This window comes from Nanorana parkeri, unplaced genomic scaffold, assembly GCF_000935625.1.
Source record: "Nanorana parkeri isolate BGI_ZX_2015 unplaced genomic scaffold, ASM93562v1 scaffold2422, whole genome shotgun sequence".
In the NCBI taxonomy this organism is placed as follows: domain Eukaryota; kingdom Metazoa; phylum Chordata; class Amphibia; order Anura; family Dicroglossidae; genus Nanorana; species Nanorana parkeri.
This window is the reverse complement of record NW_017308690.1, coordinates 56,904-81,726: the sequence shown is the minus strand read 5'-3', so window position 1 is coordinate 81,726 and position 24,823 is coordinate 56,904. Positions and strand designations below refer to the sequence as shown.

The window sequence follows — 24,823 nt, the reverse complement described above, 5'->3', positions numbered from 1 at the left end:
GGTGCTTAAGCCTTTTATACATTGCTATATGCTTAGTTCAAAATGAATATATAACTGAAAAATGATAAATGGATTGAACTTGATCTGAATAGAGCACAAGCCTACATGTGTCTACATGTTCAATTTTCCTCCAATGTAAAAGCATGCATCGAATGCACTTGCAACGCACGCCCAAGGGACACGCATCCAGTTGGGCATAGTATTGCATGTCCATTGTTCTTTGTGAAGGATTACTTTATAATGCGAAGTTAAGATTCAAACTATACAATCCAGCCTTTTAAGAACAGAGGTGTAATTTTGTTCTCTTAAATCCTTGTCTTTTTAAAAAAAATGTTTTTGGTCTTTTCAACGTTTCTCCTTTCTCCTTTTTATTATAGCCGACCTTCTAACTATGCCCCCAGTCGAGATATCTATGTAGGAGAGAGGCACTCGCAGCCGGCTTACTCCTACTATCCAGATGATGAGGTCCAACAGATACAGCATTTCTACAAATGGAGCTCTCCGCCTGGCATCATCAAGATTATGGCTGTCCTTAATGTTGTCATGTGTGTCGGCATTTTTGCTTGTGTAGCTTCCACCTTACCATGGGATTTGGATATCACAGGACAGTCCATGGGTTATGGCATGGGAGGATATTCTGGATACTCTGGGGGATATACTGGCTATGGATTTGGTGGTTCATCTCAGATGGGCAATGGCTTTGCTTATGGAGGAAATTATACTGACCCAAGAGCTGCAAAAGGATTCATCCTCGCCATGGCTGCTATTTGCTTTATTATTAGCATGGTGATCTTTGTGATGCTTGCAACAAGGACCCAAACTTCCACTACCAGACGCTTCTACCTGATTGTCATCATTGCCAGTGCAATTATTGGAGGTTTGGTCTTCATTGCAACAATTGTGTACACCATAGGAGTAAATCCTGTAGCACAGGCATCTGGATCTGCTTTCTACACACAGATTGTGTCCTTATGCAACCAATTCTATGCACCAGTCACAACTGGAGTTTTTGTGAATCAGTACCTTTACCACTACTGTGTAGTTGAACCACAAGAGGTAAGCTGTCTTCAGTAAAATGTATATAGAAAAACCGCTTAGGAGTGATGACAAATCATTGCTCCTTTTAGTATTATCACACAAAGTTTAAAGTGTATCTAAAGCCAATACATTCTGAATGGAGTGGTGCGGAGTTAGAAATCCAGCCTGTGCCGGTGTCTTCTAGGTGAAATTCTGGTCCTGTGTAGGTTTCATGGCACTGGCAGGTTGAACCATTATGACCTAGGGTTTACCCAGCCTGGTTTTAGTGCAGTATACTGTATATATCTTTTCATATAAATTCATTCGATCGAACCTTTTACGTGCCGGATAAATTCATTTTTTGTCAGGTAACACAATAATCCAGTTCTTACAGCATGTAATACTATTAGTAAACCAGAAACACTGTTTAAAAGCAATTGTCCTATCCTATGTTCTCATGTTATAATGACCACAAACTTTTATTTGTGTGCCAAGTCAAAAAACAAAATCCCCATGTAATGTCTTGGTTCCCCCTTCTAGGCCATTGCCATTGTGCTGGGTTTCCTGATAGTGGCGGCATTTGCCATCATCATATTCTTTGCTGTGAAAACCAGGAGAAAGATAAACCAAAATGGCAAAATGAACATTCTCTGGAGGAAAGAAAAGTTTGAGGGCGAGGGAGTTCCGAACGTGGAAGAATGGGTGAGTCAAAGCTATAAGTAGAATATATTTGTAACTGACTTACCTTTTTTTTATTGCACTCCCTAACCTTACAATTCCATTTCAGCTTCTTTAAATGGAACCTGTCACTAGACCATGGCGAATAAGCTGATATGAGACACCATAAGGTGCTTGTATGTATTGCTGCCATTTCATTGTTCCCCCTAGGTTGGGTTGGTGGGGCTTTACATCATGTTAATGGACCAATATCTAGTAGGAAGGGCAGAGTTGAGGTCACTTTTTGGAGAAAATTCAAGATTTCAACAAAAATATAAATCCAGTTGTTCACATCTCTAGATGTGCTAATAGCTATGCCGTGCAGTTTTCACCTAAATGTATTCTTTCTGTGTGGGTTTTTTTTACCCCAATTTGCATTTCCTAGGTTTAATTTAGTATAGTATGAGAGCAGGGATATTGATCTTGCTGGCCCAAGGAACATTATATTAATGATCACATTTAAAGATATATCTTCTGGATTACCCTGCTTTCATTTCCTTGTGCATTACTTTTGCTGTACTTCTGGACAGGGAACTTGACATAGTTGAAAAAAAATGTTAAGGGAAGGAATGCAATCACCAAAACACTGAGAAAGGTAAAGGTTGTCAAGGAAAATATCACAACATATCCATCAATCAAATGCCAGCTTTATTAACATGTGGCACACCAGCACTCTGTTTGCAGTGTCTTGGCTGTTCCAGCTGCCTGAAGCACTGGTAGAGCCTGGCATGTTGGGCATTAGAGAGGGGAAAAAAAAGCTGTTGTGGTGTGCAGTCTAAGTACAGATGTCATTTTGAGGCCCTTTTTGCATGTCGTGAGCCGCACTTGAGGAGTTGCTCTATATTTATGAATTTGACTGCCACTGTATCTGGTAATTTAGAAAAGCTATAGAACTCAGCAGTCTTCTTTGTAATTTTTAGGGATCATTCACATAACTACCATTATAACATGCCCAATAACATACGCTTTGTTAACTTAAGGCAACATGTATATGTGTGCTGCAGTACCCTTGCCATTGATGTTTGCACATAAACAGCATGCTACAGCAGGCTACAAAGCACAGATTCAAATGTCTGTGCAGTGCACTGCGTTTTAAAAAATAGAGCAGTCCCAGTCATGCGTGCTGTCCAGCCAGGTTTCCGCTATACCCACTATGTCGAAGTCCTCTTCAATTAACCTAATTTCAAGCTCCTCTATTTTATTTGCCAGACTTCTAGCGTTGGTGTACATACTATTACATACTATTGTTTTTGTGGGTTGACCCTCCATTTAAAATAGGCTGCTTTGAACAATGCTGAACACATGAAAATGCGTGCATTGGCACGCACTGCATTGTGGTATGATTTAGGCGCTTAGGTTTTTCTTATTTTTAAAACGGCCATTTCAGTATTGGCTGTTGGCAAGAATAATTATTTCTGACTTCCACTGTTTTAGGACATCCAATTGGGGTTGGGATTTGTCTACCAGAATCCCCAAGTCCGATCCAACTATTGAGGTGGTTACAAAGCCACATGAAGGATCATTCTGGTAGATTCCCTGGATGTGGCGTAAACAAATCCATAGGGATCCCACTTGTGAGTGAATACAGATACAGACCATTGCCTCTTCTATCTGCCTGGAATTCAGTTTTGTAAACCTTACATGGTTTATGTTGTTAGATTACAACTGACCAGAGTTTTGTAGTGTATAAATGATTAACCTATCCCCTGCTTTCCTACCCCGCTCTCCTCCCTTTTTTTTTTTTTTCTCTTCATGGTCTACGGGCTTCCAATATTTCCTCCTTCTAGTCCTTCTTACCCTCGATGCTTGCTTGCTTGCCTGCTTTGATCTGCTTTCTCCTTATCTGCCATGTGTTGCTTTTTCTTCATTAAAGGAGAACTATGAGGTGAGTGCTTTTCACTCACCTCATAGTTCTAGCCGACCTGTGACAATGAGACTGTCACAGGTCGGCTCAGTAGATCGGGAGGTGAGCGAACACATACCGGGTTCGCTCGCCTCTCGATCCTGTCACGGCTCTCTGCCGTGACAGGGTAGAGGCTGGATTCCCCCCTCCCCAATCCGCCAGCGCTGACTGGCGGAACGGATGGGGGAGGGGGCGGGTACAGCTGGCTCTGCCTCTAGATAGGCAGAGGCAGCTGTCACTCACGCAGCTGGGCGGATCCAGACATAATTGTCGGGATCCACTTCAGCTGCGGCGCCTCGATATACAGCGAGCTACAGCTCGCGGTATACTGAGCCTAGGGTGACGGGAGGACGCTAGTTTGTGTCCTCCCGTTACCCTAAGGAGAACTAATGGGGAAAAGCCTTAACCCCATAGTTCTCCTTTTAAGTCTTGTCCTTTAGTCTCTCTCTTTTCTTGTGGCCAGCTCGCCTTTCTTTGGTGTTCTTCCACCATCCCAGGTATTATATTAAATTTCCAGAGCACCACCTTCGTGTCTCAAATTGGTATTTCCCACCATTAGTGGAAGTGCACTGGTGGGCTCCCCTTTTTCATCATGATATGAGTATAATCTTGCTTTTAATGACATGGTTGTATTCTGTATATATAACTGGATTGTTGAAGCTTTGCATTGTATGTTTTTGTACAGAATTCTATAAGACTTGTATGCACTGTAAGGCCCCTTTCACACGGGGGTCTGATCAGGTCCACCTGTCTGTTTTTTAAGGCGGACCTGATCGGATGTGCAACACTAATCTATGGGCAGCAATGTGTAACTGAACAGGCGTCCATTTACACCAGGCTACCTCTGACTACAGCCAGGTCCAGAAAAACAAACAGTGTTTTCCTTTTGGTGGACATGATCATGCTGGATTGGGTGTAATCTAATGTAAATGAACACACATCCGTTTACATCTGATTTCCCTGTAGGCCAGTCATTTTAACTTTTTTTTTTTTTTTCTTCCTTTTCCCTCATTACAAGACTGAGGGAAAAAACTGTATGGACACGGATGTCACAGCGGTGACAACTGCTCCGTACTGCTCTGATCAGGGGCACAGATCCCCCTCCTGATCGGCCTGTGTAAAGGGGGCCTTTTTTAATAAAAACAATTTTTTGGAAAAACCTGTGCATTACCTGTTAGTAAGCAAGTTGTAGGACTCGTCTTAAAAATGTTGACATTTAAAGTAATATTTTATGCATTTGTATCGAGGAAACATTGACAACAGGGACTGTGTCAAGGTATACAGGTATTCCTGCCTTGTAAGCCTGCCAGGTGAGCATTCCATGTCATAGATGAGGGTGCTGACAAGTCTCTTTCAGCTGCTCAGAGATGATGTAAGATGAAGTCTCACGACAGGGATGTGTTTGTAATGAGACTCGAGTTTCTGGGAGGGGCATGCAGTTTCATTACATTGTCAGCTTGTTTATTCTGGCTCCACGGCAGTGCGTGCAGTGCTGGCTGTGTGCTGATTTCATTGCTCAACTTTGATCAAGTGAAAGGGAGAAATTGTTAGGCTTGATAATATCAATCACATAAACAATTCCAGGAATAATTTTAAGCAGAATTTTATATATTTAAAAAAAAAAATAAAAACCTCAGTCAGAGGGAGACCAGCAAATTTAGCCAAGTTGTGGAGAGTAGGAGCGGAGTCCTGATGATTCACCTTGTTATGTAAGAATAAAAACATTTTGGCCATAAAAACTTGAAATAAGAATTTTCCTACTGGCAACAATCCAATATTTAACAATGAGAGTAGAATAATCGGTTATATTTTTACAATCTTGCCCTACTTGTTGACGGAATTGCTTTCGCTGATCTGATTGGAAAAGAGTGAAATATGGTTGCTATGGGTCACTACTGTCCTGGCAGAAATGGCCAGACCATCAGGAGCCGTAAGATGTGTTCTTGTCAGTAAAAAGGGATCTTCAATATGTATTAGACAAAAAGTCAGATTGTCATTTTGCAAATTTTTATTATTGGTTGCAAGTTTATATATCAAAATATATTAGCATAATTAAGTACATCCCAGTTACCTCCCATAATGAGTGGATAAGAAAATACAAATCATCGAACAGAAATTGATTAAATAGCTTGGCAGATAGTTAACTGTCCAAAACCACATAGTAATGCCCAAAAAAAATATATATATAAACTATTTTGTGATCAGAAATCTGAGTCAAACCAAACTGACCATTTTGAGGAATTTAACCTATTCTGATTTCAAAAATATACCTTGAGGATCTTAACCTTTCTGGAAACATCTGGTATACAGTGAGAAACATCCACCTTTTACTGTCAGTACAAGGCATTTAATACGCTAGGAAAGAAGAGCTCACTGGGAGGAATTTATCCTAGCAATTGCAGGTTTTTCAACTTGCACGGAATATATTTGCGCCAGATTTATGTTGCTAGTGAAATGTTCATAAATGAGGTTCAATAGACTCCCAGGAAAGAAGACTCGTAACTCCAGGCAAAATGCTTAACTGTCGCTTCTTGAAGAAGTGGTCATGGGGACTACTTAAGTTGAGATTGTTTTGTTAACTGATACTCCAGTTTCAGACAGCCGTAGGACAAGCGCAATTTGAAAAATAGTGCAAGCTCTGGTGAAAACGGGGGCACATGTTAACAGACAGATTTGCACATTGAAAAAATGATCTAAGAAGCTAAAACTGTGTCAATTGGTTTGATGAATTCCCCCCCGATGTATTTAATTTTAGCCATCCATCAGCAAAAGTAAGATATATATTTTTTTTTTTTTAAAGCAGAAAAGGTAATTTAGGTTTTAAACCTATATAGCTTAACAAACAAAAAGTAGTCTTTAAAGACGCGCTGACTGTTTTTAATTTTTGTGTGCACTTTGCTAATTTTTCACCTCCCTACACAGTGAGCATTAGCTTCTCATTCTAAAAAAGATTTGGTGAAATATTGTTTATCCAGGTTTTACTATGAGGTCTGAGTAGTCAAGACTACCCATATGTAAAGACCTCCAGAGGAAGGCAGTACACATTTCCTGTAGTCATTGCATATCTGAACTCTTCCTCTTTGTTTTTTCTTCTGTTCTTCTGATGTGTATAATTCCTGTAATATGCACTTATCATAGATTAAAATGCATCAATATCATACATTCCAGAGATGTGCTGTAGAGGTAAAATAGAGAGAAAGTTTGCAAGATTTATCCAGTTGGAAAAGCTTTAAAGGCCAGGAGCAGAGCCAAGAATATGATGCCAACAATGTTGTCACTCTGCTAGGAAAATAAACACTTTGAAGAAATATTATATATAACTGAAGAGAAACTAGGTAACCCACACGCTGACCAAACTTGAATCTTAAGCCCCTCCCTTCCCCCCCACATCTCTAAACTGACTTGTTTTTCCTGACTTACAAAGGTGCATAGAATAAGTTTTTATTTATTACCATTAAGGAGACAACCGAGTCCCTAATATGTTGTGTGTGATGAGACCAGCTTTGTACTTGAAGGAACATAAAAGCACATTGGATGACATTGATTAAAGCCACTACGGTGCTGTCAGGTTTGAACGAAGATCTGATTCTGAGCAGTCTTGGTAATGCACGAGTGTAAGCCTTTTGGGAAAATCCCCTCTTTTTGCTGGCTTGCGTATGTGTGCGCTAACCACCATCTAGTGCAGTGGTTCTCGACCTGTGTAACCTCAGCACTCACATTTTTGTCCTAGGTCATTTAATGCGCAACCCAAAAATTATTTCATTTCTGAATTAATTATTCCACAAAACCACTTGTGCTGTATTCACCAAGGTATATATGCACATTTTAAACAGTACAGCCTGTACAGGTCATCAGTTTTGAGTTAACCATGAATTAGTGCGCTCACTCTGACATTCATGGTAATACCTACCATGTGGCACAATCGTTGTCTATATACACATGCATGCCCCACACGCACGTGCTTTATTCTCATGCAGATGGCGTTTGTTTTAAATGTTTTTCTTCCACTTGACTTTACTGCTAGCACACAGGGGATAGCAAACTCCTATGTGATGGCGAATGGAGGTGACAGGTTCTCTTTTATGGAGACATCTGGGGTTTCCATAAAGGGAATCTGTCGCCCAGATCACTTGTAGAAAACAAGCAGCGGAGCCCCTGCTAAAACACACTATACCCCTTTTACATTATGGGCTTAGAATGTCATGTGCTGCTAGCTCTTCCCATGCACGTGCTAACCACATTATGACACTCCCAAGCCAATAGTTTACAATACTTTATATACCGCACATATCTCCCAGCCTGCCTACCTCTAAGCCCAGAGGCCGTGGCTGTGCTCCAGGGCTATTTGATATCAATCCATCACGCTGGGGCGGATTGACATCTGCTACACTGTGGAGGACAGTGCAGGCCGAGGCTCCAGATATTAATCCGTGGGCCGAAACTGATGAAATAAGGCCCTGGGGGAGAGGGGACTATCACTTCAGCAAGGAGCCTGTGGGGCCCTGGGATGATTATGAGACTGAGTGAAAATCACTTGCATCATAATTCTCTTTTAAGGACGTGATGACACACTGGAGAAGGGGTTGCGACCCACTTTTGGGTCCTGACCCACAGGTTGAGAACCAGAGATCTAGTGTATGTCTAATTTATTCTCCAGTATTTATTGTGACGCCACCCCTTTCAATTGTAAAGAGATAGGCATTGACCCATGGGAGCCACTCCTTTATCAGTAGAGGTGATGAGGATGCATTCCTACACACTGTATTTTTATTCCATTTGGATATATAATCTGTATGTCATGATTGGCTTATTTAGTTTAGTTTTGCACTTTTTTTTGAGTCTTCTGATTCCTTGTGTTCCTGTACTTTGAAAGTAGCATGTACTATCATATCCATTTTGGAATGTAATACAATCAAGAAGAACTTGTTTATCTTCTCTCTGTTTAGATTCAAAACACGGGGATGGCTTGTAAATGTGTATTGTCATTCTAACGGTCAAAGTGCAGCATTTCCGGGAGTGGTGGACAGGGTTGTGTTTGGAGTTTTTTTGAACTTCTAGTAATTGTTGTGCTGGCGTTAGCTTGTAGATCTAGTTCTACAGAATGGTGATCTTTTCTTGGCTTCAAGACACAACACTGAAAAGATTGGATACAAGATTCCCATGTACGCATGGTCTTGTCAAGCTGCCATGGAAAGTAAAGGGTTTATTTACAAAAGTACAAATACAATTACTCTCCCTCAGGTACCTGCCGATATCAATAACCGATATTTCTTCTAAAACCGTACAAACTAATGATTTTAAGGCAGTTTCTTTAATTCTGAAGAACTGTAACTTAAACCCAGGATTATTCAGCAATGGAGAATGGCAACCAGCAATAGGGGACTACCCATCCCGTCAATCCATGATTATACAGGGCTCTGCGGGCAGTTGCCGGCCTGAACTGGCTGAACAGGTGGGTGTTGGCCTAAAGGGGTGGGTGCCCGTGAAAATGCCCTGTATCGGCCCCCGATACTGATACTAGTATCAGGACATCCCTATAACTTACTACAAATGGCAGTATTGCTCAATAATCCACAGTAACAAGCCTTGAAATTTTAAGTGTAATCAGATTTAGGAATGCCATAGTGTAACTGCTGTAGATTACTTAACACTTGTATGAAAGGAAACCTGTGCTGAAATACATAGGCTGTCATTGCTGGCCTCCTTCAGAACATGCAAGATGCCTGGCTGTCATGCTGTTGCAGAGGCTTCAAACACTGAGCCACTGATCCCGGACTAGTATGCAATAACTGACAATGGGTTACTATTTTTTTTTATGTATTTTTTTTTTCTCCCTCTCCCTGTGAGACCAGTGCTGGGGTTGGTGGTCAGCTGCTCAGACATAAAGCATCCACATTGTGTCGGGCATGAGATGTATGGTATAGATGTGCACCATATATAAATACTGGGATTCTGACTGGGCTTTGGCAGCAGACTATAATACACAGTATAAGTAAGGTTGCGCACCTAGTGGTGCTGGCTATGCAATGTCAGGCTTAGTTGAACATGAACAATAATTAACATATTGCTGTATTTACTCCAATAAAGGTAAAAAATGTGTCTGCCAATCCTGAAGGGATACCTGCGATGTCAGAATACAATGAGAAGGTCAACGGATCTGCTCTGGATTATAGAAGTGTGAATGGTGGGCAGGCCTATTCTGATCACAACATGGGATCACGTGTGTAAGTACAATTCTTAAATTTACTAACAAAGGGATAATAGAAGTCTTTATATTATATTTATTGTCGTGTAGATTTGTCAACTGTTTCAATTATCAGTGATGGTGTTGAACTACCATATACTATATACATAAATAGCGAAACATGAAGTAACATGCCGGGGTATGCATGTAATGTATGTAATGTGTCTGGCTGATCAGCTGCCTCAACTGCAGCCTGAGAGAGAGCACATTTTATTTGTTTATTTTTTATTTCAGAGATGTAACAAATGCTTTTAATGGGATATACAGTATACCAGACTAAAAGGTACCAAATAAGAGAAGTTAATTGTTGGGAAAAATATACCCTTTTAGACTGGTAAGGGTAACCCAGGTGACTGCAGCAATTCCAGCCATATCTGGGTCACTTTTACCAAATAGGGCTTGAAGTATGCACCTTTTAATGTTATAGCTGTGCAGTATTCAAACTTGGGCGTTCTGCACTAATTACTAAATTAATATTTTTCAAGTGCGCCCTTTTTTTAAATTGTATTTATGTACATTTAAAAGGCAATTAAAAAGTTGAATGCCAGCATGCACTGGTAATGTCTCGGCAATGGACAGCTAGTACTACAGAGTAGGAACATAAAAGAAGAATGTGGAAGCATCAGTGGGTACTATACAGTATGAATGATATCGGGTGGGAAAAATGAGTGGAGACAGATGAATAATAATGCTTATCTGTTTTAAGCACATGGGTTTATTTGCTGTCAGGTATAGCACATGAAATGGGGAAGAGTTTGCAACGAGCAGTATTGGTGGTCTGTCAGTGTGCACCATAACAAAAAGGTATGTTGTTACATTGGTGAGTGTCAAAGGTGGACGGAACTGTCCACAATCTGTGTCTGCCGTGGCTACTCTGGTAATGCTTTATGTAGACCTGATCAGAGAGGTTTGCAGGGTTGCGTAAGGCTCCAAAGTGTGTGTGTATGTATGTGTGTGTGTTTCAAAGAACTGTGGCTTTTTGTTTTTAATTGGAATATTTCCATTTAGTTTTTCAATACCTTTCTCCCCATTAGAATCCAAGATGTGTATCCAGTGAAGAATGAGTCTGGATTTTCTCCAATTGTGTACAGCAGCAGCTCAGATGCAAGTAAGAAAGGTCCACCCAACAATAAGAGACCAGGAAGAGCCAGGAGATCTCCCAATGAGAACTATGATACGGACTATAACACAGGAGGAGAATCTGGGGAGGAGCAGGAGGATGAGGACTGGGACAGGTATGAGAAGTGAAGTGTTTATTTCTAGCTTATAAAGATTTCTCTGAGGAGTGCCGAACTTTGCAAGCATTTAAAGTTTATCTTGAACCAAGAACAAAAATTTAATATATAACATTGCAGCTCACCGGTCCGAAGATATGGTGGCTGCAATAGTTTTGTTTCTGATTTGGTGATCTGACCAGTAACAAACTTCTTGTGCTACGGTGCCAACGCTCACTTGCTGTACTGGATCAGTGGAGGAGCAGTGTTTTCACCCTAGGACAAGACAGCACACCTCCTTCCCCCCCCCCCTTTCTCCATGACCTAGAAGAGAGGTATTCACAGAGAAGAACTGGGAAAACTGCTTACTGATTAGGGTATTTTGTTTGCACTTATCGAACTCCCTTAACAGTACATTTTTCAATAGTATGTTTAACAGACCAAAAGGGACCAAATAGAAGTTGTTTATTAGGTTTGACATGCACTTTAACAAGAGAGCTTTCTGGAAATCGTAAAAAGTACCTTTCACCTCCATCTAGGAGTGCCAGTTACACAGTCCAACAACTCCACCCCCATCCCTATGTTTTGGGAACTAAAGGCGAGAGGTTCAGTGGCTGATTCAGCCCTACACTAGAGTTGATACATGGTCGTTTCCTGGGTTCTTGTTCCTCCTGCTTTATTTTCCATACTGTATAACTAAAAATGATAGCCTTAAGAGTTGGTACCAGATGTGACTGTATAGCTTGCAGTGGTGTTTTGCTAATTTTTTTTTTTTTTTTACAGTGAATATCCTCCTATCACTGGAGACCAACAGAGACAAGAGTACAAGAGAGATTTTGATGCAGGCTTACAGGAATATAAGAAGCTACAAGCCGAATTGGATGATGTCTCCAAATCCTTGTCAAGGCTGGACAAAGAATTAGATGAACATCCAGAGGGAAGCCAGTCATACAGGGTACTTTCTCATGAATATTTTACGTAGTTATTATCCATTGGTGACTTTATTTTGTATTTTTGTAGTTGTTTTATATATGTAGATGCAGTGCTCTGATGTATCGTGTTTTGCAGTATTTTCACCTCTCCCATCAGTACCTCTGGAGCCTACAGTCTGTGTTCAGTCATGTAACATAACGCGCAAGCACACACCATCACAACCATACTCCCCAAATCAGGAATTCTTGCAGAAGCATATACCAAAGTTGAACATTTTAACTATTGGCAGGTCCCAACATAGGGATGAGTACAATGAGTGCTGTAACGCCAAATGCCCATCAAATCCAGTACTATATATTTATTTTTAGTTTAAAATTATTTTTTAATATGTAAATACACTAAGTGGGCCTTAATCCCCTTTATCCAGTCATTCTGTCAAAGGACATTTTTAAGTGACCCCCCATACTGCTGAGATCTGTGTAGCCTGCCCTCTAAATTGCTGAAGTCAGGTCCTGCACCTCCTGTGCATATATGCCGCTGACTATTAATTCCAGTGAAGTCTATACACCACTCATGCAGGAGAGGCATAGAGAAGATGCCAGCGGAATAGGGACAGGCGAGTATGAGAGAAGAGCTGGAGGAGGGTATTTGGGCACACTAAGGGTATGTTATGAACAAAGTGTACTCCTTTTCTAGGTTCGAATTGATCTTTGAAGAACCGTTAACTCTTCATGGTCTTGTTAGGGGAATTTCTTCTCTTTAGCAGCCTGTCACATTCACAGCCCCAATGTCCTCTTCCTGTCAGGAGGCTGTCAGTCCATCATACATTGATAAAGTGGGAGAGATTACAGTATTCTGACAGTCAATCGCATTTCACTTCTGTTGCTATAATGCTTTAATTTTGTTACAGGCTGTTGCTGATGAATACAATCGTCTTAAGAACATTAAAGCGGTAAGCATATTTACAGTTTACTTGAAGGCATCCAGTATTTGACTGAGATTGTGGGCCCATCGCACTTTGATCACTGTTTTTAAATGACTTTCATTTAAATGGATGACTTATAGGCATCACAAAGGACCGGGGCAGTCTTAAACGTGGCTGACGAGTAATGATTTAATAATGTTTTTAGACCAAATAATAGTTAAAACTGTAATATTTCTACTAAACCTGGAGTTCTTATTTTTCCTTTTATTTTAACATTGGAGCAGAAACTCTAGTGTTTTGGCTTGCTCTTACTGAAGACCTGTACAAAAAGAATTGTGCTGTTATTACTCAGCTGCTCCTCCTGAGACTGCTAAATGCTGATCTGGCATGCTAATCTCTTGGCTTTAATACTTTGACTCAGATCAAGTGTTTTGATGCATCCTGCAGCATGCTTGTTCAGGGCAGCGGCTAAAAGTATTGAAGCCAGAGATGGCTAGCATTTTCAGAAGGAAGTCAGAAATGGCAGCCAACATCTTTCTCTTAGTATGTCTTACCTTTTTAAAGAAGCATCAGCACAACAGCCAGGTAATTGATGTTTTCTAAAGGGAGGACATGAATGACAGCCTTATTTCTCCAAGGGAAGTATCCTTAAAAGGAAATTGATATAAATATGGAAGCTGCCATCAGGGCCGGCCTTAGGGGTGTTTACACGCATGCAAACAGGCGTCGGGTGCGCATACGTGTGGAAACAACGATTTCGCCCATTACGCCGCACATGTTACATACGCGAACGTCGGAATGAGAGCAATAATTGTAGGGCTATTAATCACTGATAACACTAAACTGATGAGCGGTAAAAGCTTTTAAAGCGTCGCCTATGGTCAATTTTGGGCATGGTAATTTTCTGCGATTTCGCGGGTGCGCGCAATTTTAAAGCATGACATGTTTGGTGTCTATTTACCCGACGTGACCCCGCTTTTTATATTTTACCAAAAATATGGGTAATAAATGGGTGTGGTTACTGGGGGTGTGGTCACTAAAGGGTGTGGCCACTGAGGGGTGTGGTCACTGAGGGGCGCTGTAAAGCTTTCTCGCACAGGGCGCCTTAAGGCCGGCCCTGGCTGCCATTGTTGACTTGTTTGTGACTATAGAAGGTCCAGGGTTGATGGCCTTATGCTTCTTATTCATCGAATGTGTCCCCTACCCAGAGTAAGTGTCACCTACCCAGAGTAAGTATGTTCATTTCAAGAGTCCTGACACTTCATTGGCTGTGTAACAGTTTTGGGTTAGATAATTCCTATGTAGAAAAGCAAGGATGAGGATTTCAAAGCATAGTCAACCTTGCAAACTGCTCCATACATTCATTCTAATAACTTTCAGATTTACAGGAAACCTAATTATATGTAATTGTTATAAACTCGTGTGTGCATGTATATAACATATGTATTTTATATACAATAATCCCATGATATCATTTTAAGCATAGATCTGATACATTTTTTGTGTTTCTTTAGTAAGGCTTTTTTTTTAATCCAGTGCTGGCATGGTTCCAGCACCTGTTTGTCTTGGAATATTTTCCAGGCACATGTTACAGTCAGTGGTTTCCTGACGTCAGGAATTTTGTCCACACCTTTACTGCAACAATGAGTTCCCAACATACAAAATATTCTGTTCTAAATCTGCAGTACATGAGCATGTTCTATTTGCCTGCTGTCTTGTGTGATTTATTTCTTCTGAACTTTGAGTGATTGGAATGTCCAGAAGGGCACAGAAGCAGTTTAGAAGTCACACATGCCTATGGTTTATTACAACAAGGTTAAATGATCCTTGTCCAATACCAGCAGCAAGCGGTAGGCACCCATGGCCAGTCATACTTTTTGCAATTCGAGGTTGGTCAGATATGATCTTTTTTGATAGGTGATTCTTGTTCTTTGTTGAGCTAGTGATATATAGCTGCTCGACTCTACCCTTTAAAAACATAACCTGTCCATGCATTATAGTATAATATTGTTCCTGGATTCCAGAACACTGTGTGTTTGTGTTAGATGTTTTGTGTGAATTGGTAAGCAAATTGAGCCCATGCATGGCCTGATCAGTCTTTCCTGATGTTTCTTACATGCCAGTAGCAGTCAAATGGATGAGTATACACATATGTGATTGGTGTGCACTAAAGCAACCAATTAAATTCTGTCATGAATGGTTAATTTTCCTTTTATACTGCTGATTCAAATAGGATGATGTAGACATTTGGAGCATAGTACCTTTTTTTTCGTCCCTACGTTCACTACTTATTCCACCTCCCTACTGTGTTTAAAGAATTTTTTAAAGGCTAATTATTTCGAATTACTGTGGTTGTCACACCATAGCGTATTGGCAGAGCTCTGGAATGCTGGAGAAGCGTTTTCTGGGCCTTTGCAGGCTGCTACACCCACTGCGTTCTGCTTTGTATAGTAACTGCTGTTGAAGAATAGTGTGTTCCTTTCATAGTCCACACATCCCTGACACTGCTGCTTTCATTCTACTTTGACTTAAACTGTACATCTGCGGACATTAAACTTTAAAAGATCAGGGATCAACAGACATTTATTGTAAGTATGTGTCCTAGCTGAGGGGGGCACAGTTCTTCCCTTATGCAGATCCAAATGGATGGTGACAGCCAATCCCGGCCTGGGTCCTACTAGAGTCACAGTACCCCTGGCCTCTTTTTCACGTCAGCCATAATTGTAAAGGGCAGTTGGCAGTCACAACCAAATAACTTCAACTCACTGTGGTCAGATAAGTACATAGAATACATCTGATTTCTGTAGGTTATTGCATTCTGCATATAATAGAAGGCTGTCCTTGCTAAGAAGTGAATGCAATATGTGTCATAAAGACAAGATGCACTATATAATCACATTTGTGTGATTTAGATATCCGATATAGAAGTTTACTAATTACAGCTGGAAACATTTAAGTTATGATACAATTTTATTTTATTTTTTTCTTCCAGTCTTCAGATTTCAGGAACAAACGGGAACACTGCAAACAGCTCAAGAACAAACTAAACCACATCAAAAGGATGGTCGGCGACTATGACGGGAAATAATCACCTGAACTCGCATGCTGAATACTCAAGCCAAACGTTTGTGGCCTAGGCCATCAAATTGTTTGTATTAATGTGGTTGAGCCATGTATGGGACTTGGAAATTGTCTAAGCATGTTATAAATTCAGATATTTTTATGGGAAGCCATAGATCTGTTTCTTTTTTTTCCCCTCAAATAATTGTATTTCCCCCCCCCCATTTTTAAACAATTTAAATGTGTATTTATACGTTGTATAATACCCTGGCTTCCATTTATGGGTGTAGAACCTCTCTAAACTGTCATCATATTCAGTCTCCTAAAACCACAATGAGCCAACTATGCATACATTTTTATAATTATGGAAATGTATATACTCCATGTTTTTTTAAACTTACACTGTCCCATTTCAGGTTAGAATGTGTGTAGTTATATATATATTTTTTTGTAAATATAGAAAGGGAATGCTTTTGAGAAACACAAAAAAAATGTAGTTTGATACTACACCTTAGGGCTTTGATCCTTTTTGATCCTGGCACCACCTTCTAGAATAAGCCAGGTGGTGACCTTATGTAGTAAGTGTCTGTGCCATGAAGCCATTTTGCATGCCTATCATGGTTATTACTAAAACTCACTAATGTAATGTTTATCACAGGAGTATTCTATTTTGTTATAAGGTAAAGGGCTAAAATATATGAAATCATTGTAATATTTCAGCCTATTTGGTCTTGCGAACTATGATGCAGCCCAACAAATGTATTATATTTTTTTCTCTTTTATGGTTTGTTAGGTGTAAGTCGAAATCAGTTTATGAAAGCTATACTATAATTAATGTAAAAAGAACTGCTGTAGCTTTATTATTATTTTTTTTTTTTAATAATGTAAGGCGTTTTAAACTTGTAGACTTTTTTTAAAATGTGTATATACATTTTCTTTACAATGTTCTTTTTTTTTAATTTGTGGTGATTCAACATACTATAAGATGAATGTGTATTACTACTTCACCATATTGGGCCTTAGGCACTTGAGTAGCATGGTACAATACTGTAACCTTGCAGATGCAGAAGATGGATGTGCATTTTTGTGTAAACTGTGACAATAAACGTTTTAAAACATCCTATTTCAAAGTAATTTTGGTTGTTTTTATTGTTATATTTCCTTTTTATGTATTCACATTTTCTAAGTGCATTCTATTACTAGTCTTGGTCTACATGCATTGCATTTTTAATTCTACCCACCCATTCAGTAGAAGCCTGGGGATTATGTGGACCATTCTAATGTCTTAAACTTTTCCTGTTGAAGTAGTTAGTGGGTTTGGGGTGTGTTAGCTCTTTAGCTTTAGACTGGCCTAACACTGTTGCATTACACTGCATAGTAAAATTCAACATACCTTGCAAATGCCTTGCTGGCAGTCATTTCATTAGGCTAGAGCTAGACCAGGAGATTTTTAGTAGCTTAATTCTGCTCCTAAAATTGTTTGCACTTAATCACTATGACTAGCAAATGATCACTCAGCAATTGGAACAAATGGCTGCCTAAGGTGTAAGGGCCAGTTCACACCATATGCAGTTGTGATGTGGTCCGTTTTTTTTGACTGCTGCAGTAAAAATACATCACAATGCTTTCCTATAGGTTTTCTTGTGCTTAATTCGCACCATTGCAGTCTGTTCAGATGCAGTCAGAAAACTGCACAAAAGGCATCAAAACGCAACAAACGCATACAAAAAAACCCAGTATTGATTGTGGCATCATCCAGGGACATGTAGAGGAAAAAACTAGGGCTGGTAATGATTAAAATTTTCCTGTTCGATTAATCGAATTTTTTTTAATCGATTAATCGACGGATTAATCGTTAATTTCCGCACCCCTAGAAAAAACCGCATCACAAACGCGTCAAAACGGATCGCAAAGAAACTGCGCTGTGATGCAGTTTTTGGTGTGAACTAACCCTAAGCTACACAAATGGCATGAAGAAGCATCTTGTACTGATTTATAGTATATGGATGTAGCAAATCGTGCATGGCTGATTGCTGCTATATGCTGCTTGTGTAGCATACTCCACAGGGATCCATTTGTTTAGTTGTAACTTGCTACACTCATGCGTTCTTCCTTAATGCGTTTTCCACTTTTGCAGTAAAATTTGAGAAAAGACACTGTTTCCATTCACACGGCATATCTAAAAAAAAAATTTTTTTACAAATATTTCTTACCTCCTTTTAGAATTTCCTCTCATTAACACATTTTAACCCTTTTTTTAATTTTTAGGACAGACACTGTTAAAATATAGTTTACAACTGATAATGACGTTTGCACAGTACAGACAGAGAAAATTGGGGTAAACAATAAATCTACACCCCATTCTCCTTAACATTACATAGAGGGATGCTAGGTAGGATTTGTAAGCAAGGAAAAGTACTTAAAAATATAAGGTTTTTTTTGTTTTGTTTTCAATTTTTGAGCACATTTTTAAGCTATGCTATGTGAAATTCCCTTTAAAAGCATCTTCCAAGCATGTCATTTCAAGGATTGCTGTTTTATCATGTTGGCCTCGAAGCTGGTTTAAAAGGAGCCTCTTCCCACTGTAGGGTATTTTTTTTGTCATTGTTTGTCTGTGCTTTGTTATATGTCCTTATGGTATTGCCCAGCTCCACAAGCCTGTCTTGACAATTAACCCCCGGAGTTTAATAGCAGGGTTCGCCCTATATAGACGTTAACGACAAAATTTAGATTCGGGTTTGCTAAACTTTGAACTAAATTTGCCAAACCCTCTGCATCACACCTGAGCAGATTTTTCCCATCACCGGTCATAGGTTCCTGGCTGATGGTGCAGCCGCAACAGAATTCCTCAGCGTTGGATGATGCTTAACTTTAGTTTTTTTTTACAAATTAACAATCCATAAACAAGACAACTAGTGCCTAAAGGTGCCCGTATAGCTTACAACCATCGCAAGACTTTTGTCTTGCGATGGTTGTAAGCTAATTAAAAGCTCGTACGACCTGCCCATCTTGGACAGGCAGATCGTACTTGCGATCATCGAAAGCCCGCCCCGCTGAGGGGCGGGCTTCCGATGACTGCAATGCTGAACGGGCAGTGTGCGCTTGCGCACACCGGCCCGTTCGGCATTTGTCTTACGAGCAGGTCAGAAATGATCGTTAGACAAAAGACGTGCGACCGTACAGTAGAAACGGTCGCACGCCTTCCATACACCTTGCGATTATCGTATGATCGCGGGATTTCCCACGATTATCGTGCGATAATTGCAAGGTGTATGGGCACCTTCAGGGTAGATCCATCAGGCGAAAGATCAAGGACCAGATTTGTGGGAATGTTTGTAAATAAAATGTTTGATTCTTGCTGTGACATCTTCCATCTTATGGACCTCTGTAGGCCATTATATGATGAAAAGGATTCATATCTCCCATCAGTTAAAATGTTTTTACAAAAAGCATATGTCAAGAAAATATTAAATATATACACTGTGTGTATATATATAGCTTAAAAAGAACTCAGATATTCTTTAACAGGATGGACTGCAGGGGGTGGGGGATCAGATTAAGCAAAAAAAAAAAAACAGGGTCAAAGAAGAGAATCTACTTTTCAGAATATTACTGCTACGTTGTTGCCTGCCTTCTGGAACGCAATCTGTAAGGACTGATGGTACAATGTCATTTTTACATATTTTTTTCGTGTTTTGGTTCTGCCTAATTCATGTTCTACAAAACGGAAGGTAATTCCTCCTTCTAGAACAATGGAAATATTGTCAGACTGATTTTGAAACTGTCTTCTCTGTGTTCAGGGTTTTATCGGTGGTTAGTTCACATTCCAATCATATTTTATATTTCTCCCATACTAACTTTACTTAGTCCACATTGTACAAAACTATTATTGAAACAAAATGCCTGGTTGCTATGGTTTCGTTGCTGGTCACAGCCCTGTGTAATATCTATTGAAATGTTCAAATAAATGCATTCTTCTTAGCTTTGGAAGTTGGAAATGAGGAATGCATTTTAGGTAGAAAAAGAAAGTCTGTCTGAAAACTGGACATTACTTATACATGTAAAATAGACCAGTTTGTGCAAACGTTGTGTCTATGTATAATTATATATGGCAATAGTCGTATTTTCTCTTTACATATTCAGACACTGCTCGCTGCTTTGCAGTGCTGCACAAAAGGGAAAAAAAGAAAACCTTTATAAAGCACATTGATGCTTTAAAAATGTGCTTTATATGTTTCAGGACTCTAAAGACAACAAAGTGCTATTAAAATGAACTGAGTGTATAAAAAAAATAGATTGAGAACACAGAGTCCTCAATCTCTTTTTCTGTGTCCCCTGTTATCAATGAACCTGTTAATCCAGCACGTTATTAATCTCACGTGCAGTGGCGTAACAACCGGGGGGGGCAGCTGGGGCGCTCGGCCAGCTGTTACTTTCTCTCCTCCCCACTGGGACAAAGAGCAGCGCCCAGCGGGCAGGAAAGAAATCACGGTTGCGCCGACAAAACGGCAGGAAAATGGCACTTTCGGCATGTAGCCAAAGTGCAATTTTTGGCCGGCGCCCCCTTCAGCTTTACGCCCGGGGCCAGCGCCCCGGCTGCCCCCCCCGGTTGTTACGCCACTGCACGTGAGATTAATAACGTGCTGGATTAGTGTGATCCTAGTTCATTTTATTACTTCATTGCTGTGCTGTATGTGTATAGGCCAATGTAGTTGGATCTGTATGTGCGTTATAAATAATCGAAAATAAATCGATTAAAAAAATTCGATTAATCGAACATGAAAATTTTAATTAGTACCAGCCCTGAAAGAAAGCAAGGAGAAAAAGCCGGTCACATGACCTGTCAAAGAAGAGTTCTCTCTGTTGCAGGAACTACATAGAATACAGCAGGCTCAATACCATGGCCTCTATTTTATCATTTGGGCCACCAAATGCAGGCCATGGTATGAATTAATACTGCAAAATATAATGGGAAATGGATAGTGATATTCCCTCTCCATTATAAATCGTCCACAAATACCTTTGCTGGGCCTGCTCACATTAGTCTGCTGTCACACAGCAGCAAAGTTCTACAACGCTGTGTATTTCTATCACCATGTAATCTCTCTTACCTTGTACTGCCGCCTGCTCCGATCCACAAGACTGGTAGGTACAGGCATAGTGGCTGAATTTCACTTGCTAATGCCACCTGTGCTGTTCTGCCTCCTCCGAGGTCTTTGGTCACTATTGAGCTCCACAGCAGCACCAGGTGTGGAGTTCAAGAGTGGCCAAAGAGCTCGTAGGAGGAAGAACACAGGGTAATTGCTGTTTCTGCTGGTGATTACCTGGGAACCAATGATCAGGAGGCTATAACAAAAACATTTATAGACCTTCAGTAATGCAGGTCTTCTGACTTCGATTGTTGTGATAGCGATATATCCCTTGTGAGACCTCTATGCTTGGCCTGTATAAGCAGATACAATCACCGCGGACAATCCTTGTCAGATAGCTGAACTCACCAATACCGCGTTCGTCCACAAACGTTGCTTTATTCTGTACAACAGACAACAGGATACAGATGGATGATTACAATATTATGCGGTCGAAAAATGATGCCTTTTCTAGCGTACTATGTAGAGTACATGTGTCCTAGTTGCATGTGGCCTGTTAGCTGTGGCCATGACACAGGAAGTACTGCCTCAGGAAGAAGGGTGGGGCTTACATAAAAAGGAACTGTGTCATCGACCTCAGGGATATCAATGAAGAAACATAGAAAAATATATACATTACCACAAAAGGCCACTAGATGGCAACATCTAACTAACTATATAAACGTCCATAGGACAATGGTATGGAGAAAACAATCTATATAAATTCCCCTCTACTAATAATGCTAATAACATATTCTATGCCCCATTGGGGCGGCACAGCAGGTCTGATGTTTCTGGTCAGTGCTAATTCTGACTGGTATTTGTAATCAGGCCCAGATTTCCCACAAGGCCACCGAGGCCCGGCCGCGGGGCGCAGAGGGCGGCAGCGGTGTCCTTGTGGGGAAGTTGCGGGTGTTGGGATAACAAGGCTACAATGGAGAATTATCACCATATAAAAGAACAGTATGTAATTTCTCCGGATATGGATTGATAAAGCAAGCCTTTATTAGGTATTACCCAGATCAATTGTTATCTAAGAGGGGAATGTTGGGATAACAAGGCTACAATGGACAATTATCACAGTATTGTCCTGTGTAACTAACAGACCATCGTGTAATATATGAATTATACACTATAAAAGAACAGTATGTAATTTCTCAGGATATGGATTGATAAAGCAAGCCTTTATTAGGTATTACCCGGATATAGTCCGTGTGCAGATCCTGTCACCCTGTGTCTGGTACTCTTTACATCGAAATGGTGTACGTGTTATTTCATTAAAAGTACGCCCCGTGTTCTCCTATGAGTGTTTCATATCTTTTTGTCATGTACTGAAACTAGAATAAAGATCATTACAAAACAGACAAACAAGCCTATATTAGGATAACCGGATATAGGCCGTATGTAAGTTAAGATGTGTTTCTTCCTAAATTGCTTATGTGTTATTTTAAGCAGAGATAAGACCTATAACCATATATGGTACCATAACAATTTATTTGTCTGTGGTGTATATAAACTGAGACCCGATACAAATAAAATGAGCATATTGTGACTATCAAATCGTGTGTCATTTTGTGCTCCCGGAGCTCTGATAAGGGATTTCTCTGGTTGGTCCGGTTAAAGGAGTCCACGTATCCTAACAGCGGGCGCCGGGCGGTAAGTTGCCCTCTCTACATTTAGTCCTGCTTTGTATAAGCAGGACTAAATGTAGAGTGAGGCAGCCGATTGTTCGTTTACATGTCATCTCGGCGATGTTGCTGAGATCACATGTAAAAAGTCTGCAGCCAGCCGGTCCGTCCTCCCCTACCCCCTGCACTTACCTCTCTCCTGTGGTTCCGTCCTCCGCCGCCGAGTCTGTCTCCTCACTGACAGCCAATGCAGTGAGCAGAGCGGCAGGGTTATAAGTAACCCTGCCGCTCCGTGCAGACTGTAGACAGTGAGAGGGGAGAGCTGTGCTCTTCCTCTCTCACCTGTCACAGGAGTTCCGGCACAGTGCTGTGCTAGAACTCCTGTATTGGAGGTGACAGGGTCAATAAAGAGATCCTGTCACCTCCAATTGCTATCACACAGGGGCTTGTTATCTCCTGTGTGATGGCAATATAGTTAGGTGGAAGAAAAAAAATTAAATTGATTTAAAAAAAAATATGTAAATAAATAAATAAAAAAAGAAATAATTAAATAAAATAAAAAGGTGATTAAAAAGTAAAAAATAATAAGAAACAAATTATTAAAAAATAAGAAAATAATTATAACAAATAAACAATAATAAGATAAAAAAAATTATAAAAAAAAGTAAATGAGATAAATAAAAATCTAAAATAAATGAAATAAATAACAATAAAAAAAGAAGAAAAAAAGAAATAATTAAATAAAAATAAAAAGTGATAAAGTTAAAAAAAATAAAGAAACAGTAATAAAAATGTAAACTAACCCCGCCGCCATTCTCCATTGATGGTGGGATGGTGGGGCCTTGGGGCGGCAGGGGGAGTAAATCCGGCCCTGTTTTGTAATGGAAAGTTGGGCTGTTGGACTACTATTATTTTTGGTAACTGCAGGAGTGGGTGGATAAGCTGTGGCTGGATGTCAATATAAAAGTACAATTTTGATATTGGTGAAGGTTCTACACTAGCGCCTATCAATTCTGCCCTACTAATCAGCTTCTTGGAGCCTACTGACCCCCAGTAGGACACCATAGAGACACCATAGATACGGATCTGTCTTAGTTTTCAGCCTTTGAGCGTGCACATTGTTGCTAAACGGAGACTATGACTGTATTGTGCAGGTAAGAGTCATTACAAGAGCAATTGCCCTCAAGCTCCCAAAAAACCCTGATCACAAAAGTAAAGAAAAAGATAGGGCTTTTGAGGTACCGATTGACAATTCCAAGACAGTTTGAGAATAAAAAAAAATAGTTTATTACATAATAATTAAAAATTCATATATGAAAGCCGGCTAATTAGATATCTCCCTTTCTTTTTTAGACAGACTCACTCCACTCATAAAGTTAGATGCAAAATTACATGATTCACTGATTTAAATAGTATAACATGATTAGAAAAAACACATGTTTAGTTTACAAATTAATAGGAGTGGAGGGGTCGTAGAGTTTCTCGACGTTTCCCGCTGGAGGGCGCTTCCTCAGGAGATGGATAATATCAAATTAGCAGGTTGGCATGTGTGCGACAAGGTGGACCAATCTGGGTGGAACCCCAAAATTCAGAGGGAAGGAGAGGAACAGGGACCGAGGCCCCAGTAACAGGTATCAAAAGGAGGGAGCAAAAGATCTCAAATAAGCCGCTGCTTCCCTCGTTCACTAGAGACCCAGCATGACCTGAGAACGGGAGAAGCCTCCAATGCTGCTCACTCCTTCACAGGCCCAAACATTGTCGCTAAACGGAGACTATGGCTGTATTGTGCAGGTAAGAGTCATTACAAGAGCAATTGCCCTCAAGCTCCCAAAAAACCCTGGTTTAGGACATTAGATGGAGTGTTCACTAGGCAGGCCAAGTGTTACATCCCTTAAAAAGATTGCTTAGACTGTTCAACTCTTCCCTGATTGGATCTTTGGGGCCACAGCTCCCTGGATTCTGTTGCTAATTTCATCTATCAAAACCTATTCTCTAAACACAAAATTCCATTGCTATCTCTAAAGAATCCCTTTCCCATTTTGGTGTCCCCTCT

General features: G+C 40.2%; 1 protein-coding gene across 1 annotated transcript in view; it reads left to right on the top strand.

Moving 5' to 3' along the window:
• Positions 1–16,191, top strand: part of OCLN (occludin) — a 31,025-nt gene extending 14,834 nt beyond the window's left edge. The window contains exons 3-9 of the mRNA XM_018573550.1: positions 378–1,056; positions 1,558–1,719; positions 9,725–9,861; positions 10,916–11,116; positions 11,879–12,050; positions 12,939–12,980; positions 15,946–16,191. Coding sequence (XP_018429052.1) covers positions 378–1,056; positions 1,558–1,719; positions 9,725–9,861; positions 10,916–11,116; positions 11,879–12,050; positions 12,939–12,980; positions 15,946–16,041 — 1,489 coding nt within the window. The 3' untranslated portion in view covers positions 16,042–16,191. The remainder of the gene's footprint in view (positions 1–377; positions 1,057–1,557; positions 1,720–9,724; positions 9,862–10,915; positions 11,117–11,878; positions 12,051–12,938; positions 12,981–15,945) is intronic.
• Positions 16,192–24,823: the final 8,632 nt, after the last annotated feature.